We start from the raw sequence: 14092 nt of genomic DNA, 5'->3' as shown, positions 1-14092 counted from the left end.
AGCGTTTGTTTGGGGAAATGGCTAAAGCATTTTGTGGCGGGGTCGCTGTGGTGTGTGACAAGCAGCCCACCGCCACAAAGTGCAACCTGCACAGGGTCAGCAGCAGAGGGTTGGGGCGCAAGGGGTAGGGTTATTGCCGGGAAAGGGCGGGGCCAAGACCTGGAAGGGGAGGAGACTGTGATGATAGTGAGGCTAGCCAGTAAAAGGACAGGGGGCGGGATCCTGGGCGGGACCTAAGCCGCACAGGAAAGCGGGGCTGGTGCTGAGGGCGGGGCTGAGGGTCGCGGGCCGATGACGCGCAGGCGGAGCCGCTACTTCCTGGATCCGCCGGCCGGGGCCGCTGCCGCACCCTGAGCCGGAGCCGGGAACCCGCGGCCGTCGCCATGTCCCACCAGACCGGCATCCAAGGTAACGGCGCCACGGGGCAGGGGCTCCCGGGAGGCTGCGGGCCCGAGCGCTGGAGGCGCGGACATCATTGGAGCGGCTCTGAGTGCCACGGCTCCCACTGTGTCCCTCGCGGCCCTACCCGGCGGCCGCCACGTAACAGGCCGGTGGCTGCCAGAGAGCCGAGACGTGAGGATGTACGGGGCGACTCCGCCGCATCCCGGCGCCCGTGCGGAGAGCAGGAAGATCCGAAGCTGGCCGGGCTCCTTCCTCCGGCCAGCCGAGCGACTTTTCCTCGGGACCTGCCAAAGGAGATGGTTCCAGCACTCAGATCGTTTGAAAACCAAACACATCCCACCGCTGTAGGGTGCCTCCCGAACTCCCCGGATTATCTCTCAGAACGCGGGTGTGCCTTCCTTTCGGAGAAATCCTGAGTAGGAAGTGTTTTTCCATCTTTGGATGCTTGCTCCCCAGGCAGCCGAAAAGTCTGATCTGTGTGGCTGCACCTCATCACCCGGTGGAGACAGTTGAATGTGCAGTTTACTTGTGTATCTTACTCGCCATTATTATTTCCTGGTTTGAAAATAGGCAACTTGGACGTATTCACCTCCTCGGTATCAAATAATATATTCCGGGGTTGCTTAACGAGTTCTAATATAGAGCACTTCCTGTAATAGTTACCTGAGCCTTTCCTTCAGGTGACCACCTAATTAATAACTTGTTTTGTGTTTAAGGGTTTTTGATAACACCACTTAATTCCTTACGCACTCGGGCAAAGATAGTCTCAGATCTAAAAACATTGAATTTTTCCCCCGTGTTACTTTTGACATTTAAGTATGTCAAAATTATTGTTTAATGTTTGAACCTTTTATATAGCAAGACATAAATAGTGGTCTTGCTTGGGAATCAACAACACAAGACCAAATTTGAAGCAGTAATGACAACACAAGGGATAGGTTATTAAATGTTTATTTGCTCGATGGCTACTATAGCTTTTTGACAAGGAGATACAAGAAAAATATAAACATTGTAAGATCTAGTGGATTTTACAAGCTTTTTCTTTAATCAGCATATGAGATGTGACCCTGTTGTTTTTTGGTGGACAGATACAGGAAATGATTTATGACGGAGCTATCACAAACTTAAAATTGGACTATAGACACATCGTTTCAACATTTTCAAACATGAAGCAATCTGTCCATTACTGGGTTTGATCTAAAGCATTCACCCTGGTGTTATTTCTGCCACAGAGTTCTGTGCCTAAAACATTAAAGTTTCTGTATTCATCATGTTAGTATTCAGTTCTTACTCCTAGCCAAGGCCTGTATTTTATGCTTCTGTTTATAATAACAATAAGGGGCTGTATATGTCTCTTTAATTTTACGTTTTTCTTATGTAAACACCAACACAACTACTTCGAAGTGTAAACATTTTTCTCCCCTTTATCATTTTCCACAGCAAGTGAAGACGTCAAAGAGATCTTTGCCAGAGCCAGAAATGGGAAATACCGACTTCTAAAAATATCGATTGAAAATGGTTAGTTAACATTGTTAAGATGCTCTGCGCTCGTGGTATGTAAGCTGTTAGAGTTTCAGGTTTCCAAGAGTTATTAGTAATTTGAACTGTTAATCAGCTTGAAGCAAGTTCAGAGTTTGCCTTTCAGCCAGTTTTCCTTTTAAATTGGGGGTGACTATTGGGGAAACCGCAGATGTTTTCTGGTGTGGCAGCTTCACCTGTTGTCTTTCTGCCAGAACAATCCATGTCTGATGTCAGTGCTTCCTTTTCTAGAATGCAAATTATTAACCAGGCAGTCAATGAGAACAAAACTAATTATTTTGTGAGTTATTCAATGAACTGTGTTTTGAAGTAGAAACATTTGAGGGTTGGTTTTTTTTTTTTTTTTTTTTTTTTTTTTGCCTGAGAGATCCTTTCTGGTTTGGAAACATTCTAAGGACATGGCAGTTTATAAATTGACCGTGTAACCATGACTGTGAGCAGGGGAACTGGCTGACTGGCTACATCAGAAACAGATGGACTTTAAGAAGCTGTTAGTAATTTCATGTTGAGATGAATCTGCCAAAAGTATTCTGTTGGCCTCAAATACCCTAAGCCATTTTGTTTTGGAAAAATAACTTGGTTTTTTTTTTTTTTTCATAAACTGAAATAAACCAAGTTCCAAGTTTGTTTTCCATTTTTTGTTCATATATTTAAATGTGAAACTAGTTTAGAAAATCTTAAATTTTGTTGGAACAAATGTACGTCGTTCAAAGCAGGTAAAATTGTGTAAACAAAATGGGAAGATAAAATGTATCTAATTCATACTTTAGGAAGAAAATTTCTACTTCTTAAATATTTTCCAGTTTTTTTTAATCTCGAAAAATGTTAAACTAGGAAATTTCAGAAAATGAAAAAAATAAATGCCCACCTCTTAAATTAATGACCTAGTACTGTATAGTTTGCTCCAGATCTTCTAAACTCTTACTGGTTTTCTAATGAAGGATAGCGGTTGGCAGCTGTACTTTTCTTCTTTGCTCTGGAGCAGCTGCAGTTGGAAAGGTGTGTGTGTGTGTGTGTGTGTGTATGTGTATGTATATATATGTATATGATCCATCCTCTTTAAGCACATAATGCTGTTTCTAAGTTCATATGAACTGCATATTATTCTATTCTTGATCTTTATTTCTGGGATGGCCGGGGATTTGTTTGCTAGCCTGTGGTTGTTTTAAAACATGGGCCGTGTTTTTATCTGACCGTCCACGGCTTGTTCTCTTCCGGGGAATGGAAGCTGTCGGTTTGCCCTGTTGCCATACAGTGCTGCTAGCACCTGTCTGTGGGTGCAGGTGACCCTGTGCTCCCTCCATACTCTTCCTTAGCTCTACAAGGTAGCATTTAAAATGTGGGACGGCTCCAGCTCTGGTTTATGTGTTTGGGCAACGTTTTAAACCAACAGTGTTGTTGTCAAGTAGGAGCTGAAGCTTGTTTCATAATTCTTTATGATTAAATATTAATTTCAAGAATTATAGTTTTGAGTCGTAAATGAAGTTATATATATATGCTATAATATATATCGATTAACAAATAGGACTCTAATTGACCTTTACGTGAATATTTAGCTCAGCTATTAACTGTAGTAATTGAGACATAAGTCATTCTTCTTGTCTTCATCACATTAGCACTTGATACTACATAGCACTTAACCGGTTCAAATTCTCCTTTCATAGAGCAACTGGTGGTCGGGTCCTGTAGTCCGCCTTCAGATTCCTGGGAACAGGATTACGATCCCTTTGTCTTGCCCCTGCTGGAGGACAAGCAACCGTGCTATGTGTTATTCAGGTTAGATTCTCAGAATGCCCAGGGATATGAGTGGATATTCATTGCATGGTCTCCAGATCATTCTCATGTGAGTAATTTTTTGTAGTTTTTGTTTTGTTTGTTTGTTTAGCATTAAATGCTAGGAAGAATTTTTTTTTTTTGAAGTATTTTCAGGCTAAAGGAAGGGTAAGAAGCAACAATCTTCCCAGAGAGATAATCCTCCCCGCAAACAAAGAAACAAAAGAGCTGATGGTAGACTAAAATAGAGAACAGGGTGGAATTGGAGGTGAATATTGCCCAGTATTTTAAAGAGTCTTGGGTTTCTTATAAAAAGCTAATTTTTGAAGCTATTTAGATATTCTCAAAAGATTACCCATTTTTAATTCCTCTGTCTGGAAGAAATAGCAGATTTCACTATTTGGAAATGTGAACTTGTCTCCGTTAATTCATAGTGACCCAGGAGAGCTACTAAAGCTCTTTCTTAATAGAGTGCATGGCCCCGTCCCAGTGTTGCCCATCTAATGGCATCTGCTGTCAGGAGACCTTTCAGGTATACCTGACTTGTAGCGAGGAATGTCTGATCTAGAGCTGAGTAAAGTGTCACCACAAAGGTTACTCTGTATGATCTCCTCCCTCATAGTTTAAAATACTACCTTAGGTTATTTTTTTATTCTTGCAACTAATTTTGCACTTTGTAAAGTTAAGAGTTTATTTTGTATTTTAATAAAGCATACTGGGCTGGAGAGATGGCTCAGTGGTTAGAGCACTGACTGCTCTTCCAGAGGTCCTGAGTTCAAATCCCAGCAACCACGTGGTGGCTCACAACCATCTGTAATGGGATCCGATGCCCACTTCTGGTGTGTCTGAAGACAGCAACAGTGTACTTATATAGAATAAGTAAATCTTTTTTTAAAAAAAGGCATACTACATAATTTAAAGCCGACCTCAATGGTCATTAATGGTTTAGATACCCATTTTATAGTTGTCAGTGTCAGCCTGATCTGTTTATAGACTGAAGATTTTAGTATATCAGAGCTTTCTTTTATACTGGTATATTTTATAAAGTTAATACTATTAACCTGAAAACCTTCACAATTTTATAGGTTCGTCAAAAAATGCTGTATGCGGCAACAAGAGCAACTCTGAAAAAAGAATTTGGAGGTGGCCACATTAAAGATGAAGTGTTTGGAACAGTAAAGGTGCAAGATTTACATTTATACAAATCTTACATTTAGATCTTTTATGTTTCAAAAACAAAAAATAAATAAACCAAAGCTGGTGAAGCCAGGCGTAGTGGGCTGATCCTGTAATCACAGCACGTGAGAGGGAGGCAGCATGATTTCTGGGGGTGACACCAGCCTAGTCTACGCCCTGAGTTCCAGGACAGTCTGGGCTGCATAGTGAGCACCTGTCTCAGAAGAACAAACAGCAGGGTAAAGGAAGATGATTGGGATGAATTGGTTCTAGCTCGAGATTTGCAAGTTTGTCCTAACGAGCTTACTTGTATCTACTTGAGGTTGAGAATAAGCACTATTGAAATACACGTACCCGTTAGCTTGTGGGCACATTATGCCTTCATGATGACATTTGTGAGTCAGGGGGGTTAGAGTGTATGGTTGAGCAGCTGGCTCACCTTCAGTGTCAGAAGGTGACACTCCAGCCAGTGGAGGGGCTGGGCTTTCTCTCCCGTGAACCTGGAGGAGGGCTGGCCTCTCGGCTTTCTTACTTAGAGCTTTCCCAGAGCGGCGTGCTCGTGAGTGGGCTGCTTTGACGTGCGATGGCTACTTCTGCAGATACTGTAGAAGGGACTTTGATAGGATTTAGACTGAGTAAATTACTCTGAACAACCAGAGGACAGTTTTCTGCGCATGGTGAATTTCAGGTATCCTGTAGGCTTGAAGCTTGATCAGTTTGTTACCTGGCTGACTCACCTCAGATGAAAGACTCAATGATTGTAGAGGATACACTTGTTATGAAGCCTCCCGCTGTGTGCTCTCACTCACTCTTCTATGAAATTTACTGTTTTTAATATAACCTCACCATGGTCGTATTTGGAAAATACTAATGTCTTTGTTTGCTTACAGGAGGACGTATCACTACATGGATATAGAAAGTATCTTCTCTCCCAGTCTTCTCCTGCCCCTCTGACTGCAGCAGAGGAAGAATTAAGGCAGATTAAAATCAGTGAGGTAGGCCACAACCCGAACATGCTTCAGGGTTTCCATCGTGTCACAATCCTGTGTTTATGGGATAGGGCTGGAGGACAGGAAATCAGAAGGCAGTTCTGTTAGGTTTAGTCTGTTTGAGTTAAAGACAGAGCTGCGTGCTTTATATGTTTTCAGAAAGAAAGTACAACATTCATATTAGAGCAGTAGCAGTACATAAAGGGCTGTCCCTGCGATACACATTAAAACAAACGTCCTGCTAGAAGCTCTGTGCTGTGAGAACTTTTAAAGAGAAAAGTGTGTTACCAAGGATTGCAAAGCGCTTTATGTGTAACACAACTGCACAAAGAAAATTCCTCAGGGGCTGGGGTTCACTAAAACACCAGAGGTTGCTTAGCTTTCTAAACGGTTTCACGTCTGTGGACGAGGATGGAGCCGTGTCTGAGGGGGAGGACTTGTAATGTGTGTTGTAGCCAGGGGACTTAGAACCAACTCTAATGTCTTGCCTCAGCCACCTTAGTTGACTTTTATAATTGCTCTTTTTACTGACACTTTACAGAGAAGAACAAAGTGCCCCAAACCACCGTTCATCCTTCTTACTAGGCTGGGCTAGGCTGGAAATGGCTCAGTGCCTTTAATACTACATTAGAAGTAAGAATCTAGCGTATATTTTAAACTAAATTTGAATAGGGCTTTTATGTGACTTTTTTTTTTTTACAAGTTTGATAGTTTGTTTTATTCCTTGCAATCAGAACCCAGAGGATCACATTGGGGTATGCACTTGCGTATGTTCTGTGATGTTCTCATTCAATATCATGCTGTAGAATCTCCATTCATTTCTTAAGTAAAGTTTGTATCCAACATTCTGTTGCAATATTGCAAATGAGGCCCTGTACTAGCCGTCATTTATCAAGTAGAAAAATGATCATGCTCACTGAAAAGCTTTCTTGAGGTGCCCTCCTCATCCAGAGCGTTGTTTAGTAAAGAAAGCCCCACATCTGGACTGTGCACAGATGTCGCTTGTTGAGCTGTGTGTTTGTCTGTCCTGTGTTCTCCTCAGTTCAGTGCATGATGTTTGTGCTGCATTTTGTGTGCAGTAGAACAGAGGAAAGGTCTGTGCATACTGTACCCATTTTACTGTTCAAAACCTCTAGCAGGAAAAGTTCGTGCTTTAAGAGGTAATGGGATGACACTGTGGGAGAGTATCTGCAGCTACCTGAACCTCTGCCAGCCTGAGCTAAGGAAGGACACACCTCCAGAGCCCAATACTGCCATTCAGGCCTCCCTCCCAACAGTTCATAACCGTGTCATGCGCTCTGCATGTCCGCGGTTTGCTAGCAGGACAGTGAACCAGCGCGAGGAATGATTTGCCTTCTAAGTTAAAAATGCTTTAAGAATTTAAACCATATATTGGGAAAGGGTAAATGAGACTTACTGTATTTCTTAAAGTGGAGTTTTCTTCTTTTTGCCACTGGACACTGCTGAATGCTGAAATGTCACCAGTCAATTATATCTGTCATACTTAGGTACAAACTGACGTGAGTGTGGACACAAAGCATCAGACACTACAAGGAGTAGCATTTCCTATTTCTCGAGATGCCTTCCAGGCTTTGGAAAAACTGAGTAAGAGACAGCTCAACTATGTGCAGTTGGTAAGGGAAATATGATGCCCTATACAGTGGCCCTTCTTTTCGGTTACTTAACGGCTGTATAATTCTATACAGTGGCCCTTCTCTTCAGTTATTACGGCTTGTATAATTCTTGTTTTTAACTAACTTTTTGCTTTTGCTTTTCTTGTTCTCTTAATAATTTTTTTCTTTCAAGGCAGGGTCTTGCTGTTTATTTACTTTTTTAAATTGCAGAATACTATATACATATGAAAAAGTCGAATAATCCTCTGCCCGGGCCTGCCAGCAGTTAAGAAAGGTTAAAAGGATGGGGCTGGGGATTTAGCTCAGTAGTAGAGCGCTTGCCTAGGAAGCGCAAGACCCTGGGTTCAGTCCCCAGCTCCGAAAAAAAGAACCAAAAAAAAAAAAAAAAAAAAAAAAAAGAAAGGTTAAAGGGGGCATAGCATTCAGGGCAAATGATTGATGATCTCTGGCCTTTTAATCCTCCATTCTGTGCTTTACTAAGCATTGGGAAAGTTAACTCTTATTTACTTTATAAACTTAATATACGGTTCTCTGGCAGTTACCCTGCTGTGTAGTAGTAGCTGGGAATTCAGTAGAAGATTTATTGCTAGTGTCCTTCTGGTGAGTCAGCCAGAAGCCTCTCTCGCTGGCCAGGGAGCCTGGTAACTCCTCTTAAACCAGAGAGAAACGGGAAAGGAAAGATGCCACTCACTCACACATACACACTCGATAACTCGGGAAATAGCAGCATGCCTTCCATTATTGCTTTCAGCCTTTCCTCTCCTTAACACAAAGTTCTCTGTGTAAGAAAGAATTAGCTGGTAGATAAAGTGTTACATAAAAGGGAGTAACAGGATATCAATAACAAGTTCAAACAGTGCTTCATTCTGTAGCCTCATTATAAGTTCACAGCAACAGTTTTTACATGACCTTGTCTTAGTGCACATCTGTGGCTTCATCCTTGGACCTAAATGTTTTTCCTTGAACACAAGTATGTCCCAAGCTTATTCTTAGTGTAATTATGAAAGCTCATTGTATTTGTTATTATGCAGCCCTTACTTAATATTATGAGGAATGGGCACATTTTATTCTTAATTCTAACTTTATTACATCTTTCTAGCAAAACAGCCATCTCTTAAAACTTTAATCCTAAGATTATTTGAATCAAGTCAAGAAGTTTATAAAACGTTAATTCATCTAGACAGCGTTAATTCCTGAAAGTTCATCTCTATGTTGGTGAATAGGGTGGTCCGATACCCAGGGGTTATTATATTAATTTAATGATGACAGGAAAGACATTCAGCTGCAAGAAGCAATCCTGAGATGAAGTCTCTTTGGGATCTTGCCTCTCAGCGCTCAACTATTTTAGTCCATGCAAAAAGGTGGGCCACCTCCAGGGAGGCCTTAGCGTTTCCTAGATGCTCATGACAGTCCACGACTGTGTGTATCATCTTTGACTCTTGTTTAAGTTAATTTATGTTTTACCTGTTTCATAAATGTTGTTTCTTTTTGATAGGAAATAGATATAAAAAATGAAACAATAATTTTGGCCAACACAGAAAATACAGAACTAAAAGATTTGCCAAAGAGGATTCCCAAGGATTCAGCACGCTACCATTTCTTTCTGTATAAGCATTCCCACGAAGGAGACTACTTAGAGTCCATAGGTATGGGACACCTTATCTCCCCGAGGCACCTTCAGTCGCAGCACTGTCTCCCTGTGTGTTTCTTGCCGGGAGCTCAGGTGCACTTTTAGGAGGTTTATGGACTTGCTTTAGTTGGTATTTCTAATTGTTGTTATTTTAACTTACAGTTTTTATTTATTCAATGCCCGGATACACATGCAGCATAAGAGAGCGGATGCTGTATTCCAGCTGCAAGAGCCCTCTGTTAGATATTGTAGAAAGACAACTGCAGATGGATGTGATCAGAAAGGTGGGCCTTGCCATTTCAATACTAAGGGTTTGCTCGTCTGTTTGTCATTTCCATCTGGTCCAACGTGATGCCTTTCCAGGTGCTGTGGCTTATAAATGAAATTACTAATTTTACTGTTGTCGTCCTAAGTCCTTAGAACCTGCTGAGAACCTAGGGATGACCTACCATGAGCCCCATCCTTTAGTATGTGCTAAGTAGTATGGTGACTACAAGCCATGGTGTAAACTGAATGAAATGTAAACTTTAGTTTCTCAATAGCACTGACAATCACAGGTGTCCATTGGCCATCTGTGGCATTAGGATTACAACATATATAGGACCAAGTGGGCTGTTGCTACCATACATACTTAAGTGCAGGTAGGGTATAAGGAAAGATACTTCCTTATAAACTGCTGGTCTTGGGGTGCTGAGCCTGGAGCAGTTCTGGATTTTGTCTGTCCCTCAGTGTGTGCTAGTACCTTTCACAAAGGGTCAGACTGCATAGACCAGACAGTAGACCATGTCTTAGGCTTTGCCAGCCGACATGGGTTTCTTTCACATGTTTTTGCTGTTTTTGAAGCCCCTTCAAGTGTGAATTGCTCTAAAGTTGGGCCTAGGGATTTGGTCTGTGGGCCATCGCCTACCCATTTTAGTGTGATTCCAAGTAGCACAGGGGATGAAGGAGTAGTGCAGTGTTTGAATTTATAAGGCAGAGCAGCTGCGGGGATGCAGAGCTCACCGCAGCTGGTAACCATTAGCTGCAGGGAGCGGTGAAAGGCAGTGGACTACTCATGCGGGCATCTGTACCTGGGAGCCAGCTTACAGTGCGTCAGTTCTGAATGGTTCCAGTTCCCATGGTTTACAGTGTTCTCTCTGGTAACTTCCTCTTTTGCAGATTGAGATAGACAATGGGGATGAACTGACCGCAGATTTCCTGTACGATGAAGTCCATCCCAAGCAGCATGCACATAAGCAGAGTTTTGCTAAACCAAAGGGTCCTGCGGGAAAGAGAGGGATTAGAAGATTGATTAGGGGTCCAGCGGAAGCAGAAGCCACTACTGATTAAAATTGTCTTATTAAATGTTGCAATATAGTTTTGTAAGATTTCCAGCTTTTAGTACAAGGAGAACTGAAATCATTCCATGTTGATATAGTTGGGAGGAAAATTGTACTTTTTGAAAAATAGCACTTTTCACTTCTATGTATTTTTTAAATTAATGCTATAGAAGACTCATGGTTTTTATTTTTTAGTTAAAGCTAGACAAGGTTTCAACATAGTAATGTTTGGTTTTGTCACACTGTTTTCATAGCGTGTTGATTCCACACTTTCACATAATCTTCAATGAAAGCGTAAGGACTTGCTTTTTAGAACTCTGTAGTGAGTTCTGTTTGCCTATAAGGGAAGTGGAACAACCGAGACACTCGCACTTCTTTCGAGTGTTAAGGAGCCTGGGAGGAGCAGGCAGCCGCTTGCTTTGAGCATGCTCAGGTGGGGCTGTCCGCCGCTGTGGGGAAGGCACCCTGCAGCAGGGCTTCCTGCCCCACCTCTCCATTGTAGTAGTGTCCAGATCTCAGAAACGCAGCTTGAACCCAGCTTCAAAGGTACCAGATGCCTCAGGCTTTCTCATGGCGCTGGAAGACTGCAGTCTTGTAAGGTCTTTGCAGAGCTCTCAGTTGACGATTTCCAAAGGGATTGTGAAAAGACTGTGAAGCCAGATGTTCACCTTCAGATGGAGATTCAAGTGTCATTTAAGAGAAACAACTAAAGGAAGTGTCTGACCTTTCAAGGTTTTTTGGTTTTTCTTTTTCTTTTCTTTTTTTTTTTTTGTATTTTTTTCTTCTCTTTGAAACCATGTGTCTTAAAGGAGATTGTCATATTGCTTGGGAGCAAGTTTTCAGACCTAAAATTATTGATTTCTAATACTTAGTAGGCTAGCACAGAGAATACGTAGCCTAAGGCTCTTTTGTCAATTAATAATGCCTCGGAACACGGGCTTTCTGAAGCTTGGTTACTTTCAGTTAAAACCTAAAGAGTTTGAGCCTCAAGAGTTCATTGTTACTTGAAATAGAGGGAGTTAGAACACTTGGTATTTAATCTGCTAAACCTGCTGCAGAGCCATAACTCAGAAGTTTGGAAGCGGACTGACGTGTCCGGGATTTGGAAGACCTTGACCTGAACCTCATGCTGCCTGAGATGGTGTCAGTAACGTACATTTCATGGAATGAACTATGAAGCACCCATTGCAGAGCCTTATTACCTAAGGTAATACATGCGCCTTTCAGAAATTCAGTGTGGACTCACCTAGATCACAGAGGAATTACGAGCTGATGGAAGTTTTTAAAAATAGATTTGTGTGTTTTGTTTGTTTACAAATACGTAGACTTTACTACTTAAATATGCAGGAGAGTTGACGGTAATGTTGCTCTTGTTTACGAGAGGTAAACTTTTTAGTCGTGCGTGTGTACACGTCATCACACGTGCCCATAGAGTGCTGCAGCGAGAGACCTGGAGCTGTGACGCAGACCTTCCAGAGCTGCCGTTTCAAGCAGAGGGGGTGCTTTGCGTCCTGGGTCCAGACCCGGTGGGGACTGTTCTGAAGCAGTGTGTGCAATGATGCGCTGAAGCCTGTCACACTACAGCGGTCACTGACATTCCACAGAGATGTGACCTTGTAACCTACTAATAATCAAACCAATGATTGCTGAGAATCACGTATGCATTTGTCTTAGGGAATAACCCATTGTTTACAGTATGTTTTAGGTGACAATAGATGTGAATAACATTCCCAATAAATTTATATAGCAGTGAAAAATGACATGTCTTCTGTGGACATTTTATAAGTGCATTTTATATCAATAAAATTTTTCTCTTTGAGTTGTGTATGCTGGCTTTCTAGTACATTTTAAATGTTTGGATAATTGATTTCATTAGACTGCTTAAATTCAAAAACTTTAGGTGGTTGGAAACGTAGGCAAGAACAGTTACGAGCCCAGAGTGCTTAATGTAGATTAAAATTGCCCCATAGAAATGAAGTAATAGTGAAAATACATCTAGTTGCTGAGTACCTTCCAGCATGTTCCAGAACAGCCTTGGGTACACAGAACCTGTCCCCACCCCACCCCCAGGACAATAGGTGTCCAGTGTGCTTGGCACAGGCCCTGAGGAGCTGCTTGTCTCCCAATGTAGAGGCCAGGAAGCTCCAGATGAAGGTGCAGCTGAGCTCTCCCTGTGAACGACTCGAGCCTTCTCAACTCACTCAGCATTTCCGGGTGAAGTCCTCAGGGGCGTGTTACACAGTAATGTCCTTCTCATGGGGGACGTGTTACACAGTAGATGTTCTTGGTAGCAGTTTTGGGAAAAACATTTTAAAGAGCTGGTTGAGGGCAGTGGGATTGTACAGCAGATAAAGGCACTTTTCACCAATCCCAACTGATCCTCAGGACCTACCATGGAGAATTCACTGCAAGTGGTCCTCTGGCCTGTGGTTGTGTACTCTGTATGCACGCCCACACACTAAAGGTAATAAAGCAAGTCCCTCGAAGCGTCTTTGTTTGCAGAACTAATACTTGGCCCACAGCATGACTGTGGCTGTAGCAATTCCTTTGCATATACAGTGTGAGGGTGAGGGGGGTTCATTTTCTGTCCTGGGTTCCTACTCAGCGGTTCTGCTCTAGTGAATGGGCCTAGCAATGGAATAGCTCCACGAGTGATTGACAGATGGGAACACTACCTTAAATGGCATTGTGGCTAAAAAGCTGTGTGGTGGTTATGATAGCGGTGTGATCTCGAAAAATACGGCTCTGCTGTTTACTAGCCTCTGCATGATGGGGCTCAAGACTTCGTACTTTTGTCACTTGGCTCATTGGCTACTCCCGGTTGTCCCCAAACTGTGACCTCAGAAACATCTTCATCCTGGATCATTCTAACCAGTAAGATGCATGTCCTTTATCCTTGTCCAAAGCAGGTCTCATGTTCAGTTTCCCTGATTTCTAGTTTCTGCACTTTGGCTACTACTTGCTGTCTCTGTCTCTCTCTGTCTCTGCGCCTCTCTCTCTCTCTCTCTCTCTCTCTCTCTCTCTCTCTCTCTCTCTCTCTCTCTCTCTCTCTCTTTTCATAGCACCTTGGGTTGTGTCAGTATAACGAACTGTCTGAGAGAAATGAACTTAGTTGGGAAAGGTTTTTTTCCTGGCACAAGGGCACTCTGGCAGTTAAGAGCCAAGAAATACCACAAAGTCACACTGTGCAACAAACTTCACAGATTTCTTGAGAACAAAATGGTGGCTGCCTTTGAATGGAGAGAGAACAGAGGGCTGAGGGGAGGGGTGGGCTTTTGTAGGATCTTTGGAGCATGTGCAGTGAGCTAGTGGGAAAGTACAATGCAGCCAGAAGTATTCCTTGTCAATTAGCTCTGAAACATTGTTTGGCCCCCAAAGCTGAGTCACAGGGGTGGGGATTTCCGTGTCAGAGCTGGGGTAGGATGGGGGCAGGGTAATTCCCACTAGCCTGTTACCTTATAAACGACTTATTTTGGCTCAGGGTTTCAGAGTGTTGGGTCCGTGGTCACTAGGCTTCACTGTGGCAGACACCATAACCTTTATGACCTTACTGTGACTGGGAAGCAAAGTAAAGATGTAAGGAGAGAGTTGTCAGAATTCAGCCATCTCAGGGACAACTCGCTTCAGGGT

General features: G+C 42.7%; 1 protein-coding gene and 1 long non-coding RNA gene across 3 annotated transcripts in view; both read left to right on the top strand.

The window, feature by feature from the left end:
* Positions 1-318: 318 nt before the first annotated feature.
* Twf1 (twinfilin actin-binding protein 1) lies at positions 319-12289 on the top strand. 2 transcript variants are annotated; one of them, XM_087557550.1, is made up of 9 exons: positions 319-998; positions 1843-1920; positions 3606-3784; positions 4800-4895; positions 5781-5885; positions 7388-7513; positions 9009-9159; positions 9306-9427; positions 10302-12281. In XM_087557550.1, the coding sequence occupies exons 4-9, from the start codon at positions 4812-4814 to the stop codon at positions 10470-10472; spliced, it is 759 nt and encodes a 252-aa protein (XP_087413676.1). In that variant the 5' UTR covers positions 319-998; positions 1843-1920; positions 3606-3784; positions 4800-4811; the 3' UTR covers positions 10473-12281.
* An 882-nt stretch (positions 12290-13171) lies between these two features.
* The window catches only part of LOC148004946 (uncharacterized), an 8620-nt gene continuing 7699 nt past the window's right edge, over positions 13172-14092 (top strand). The window contains exon 1 of the long non-coding RNA XR_015625915.1: positions 13172-13336. This is a non-coding gene — a long non-coding RNA (uncharacterized LOC148004946). The remainder of the gene's footprint in view (positions 13337-14092) is intronic.

This window comes from Rattus norvegicus, chromosome 7 (genome assembly GCF_021556685.1).
Source record: "Rattus norvegicus strain SHRSP/BbbUtx chromosome 7, alternate assembly SHRSP_T2T, whole genome shotgun sequence".
Taxonomy (NCBI): domain Eukaryota; kingdom Metazoa; phylum Chordata; class Mammalia; order Rodentia; family Muridae; genus Rattus; species Rattus norvegicus.
This window is presented reverse-complemented; position numbering and strand designations above follow the sequence as displayed.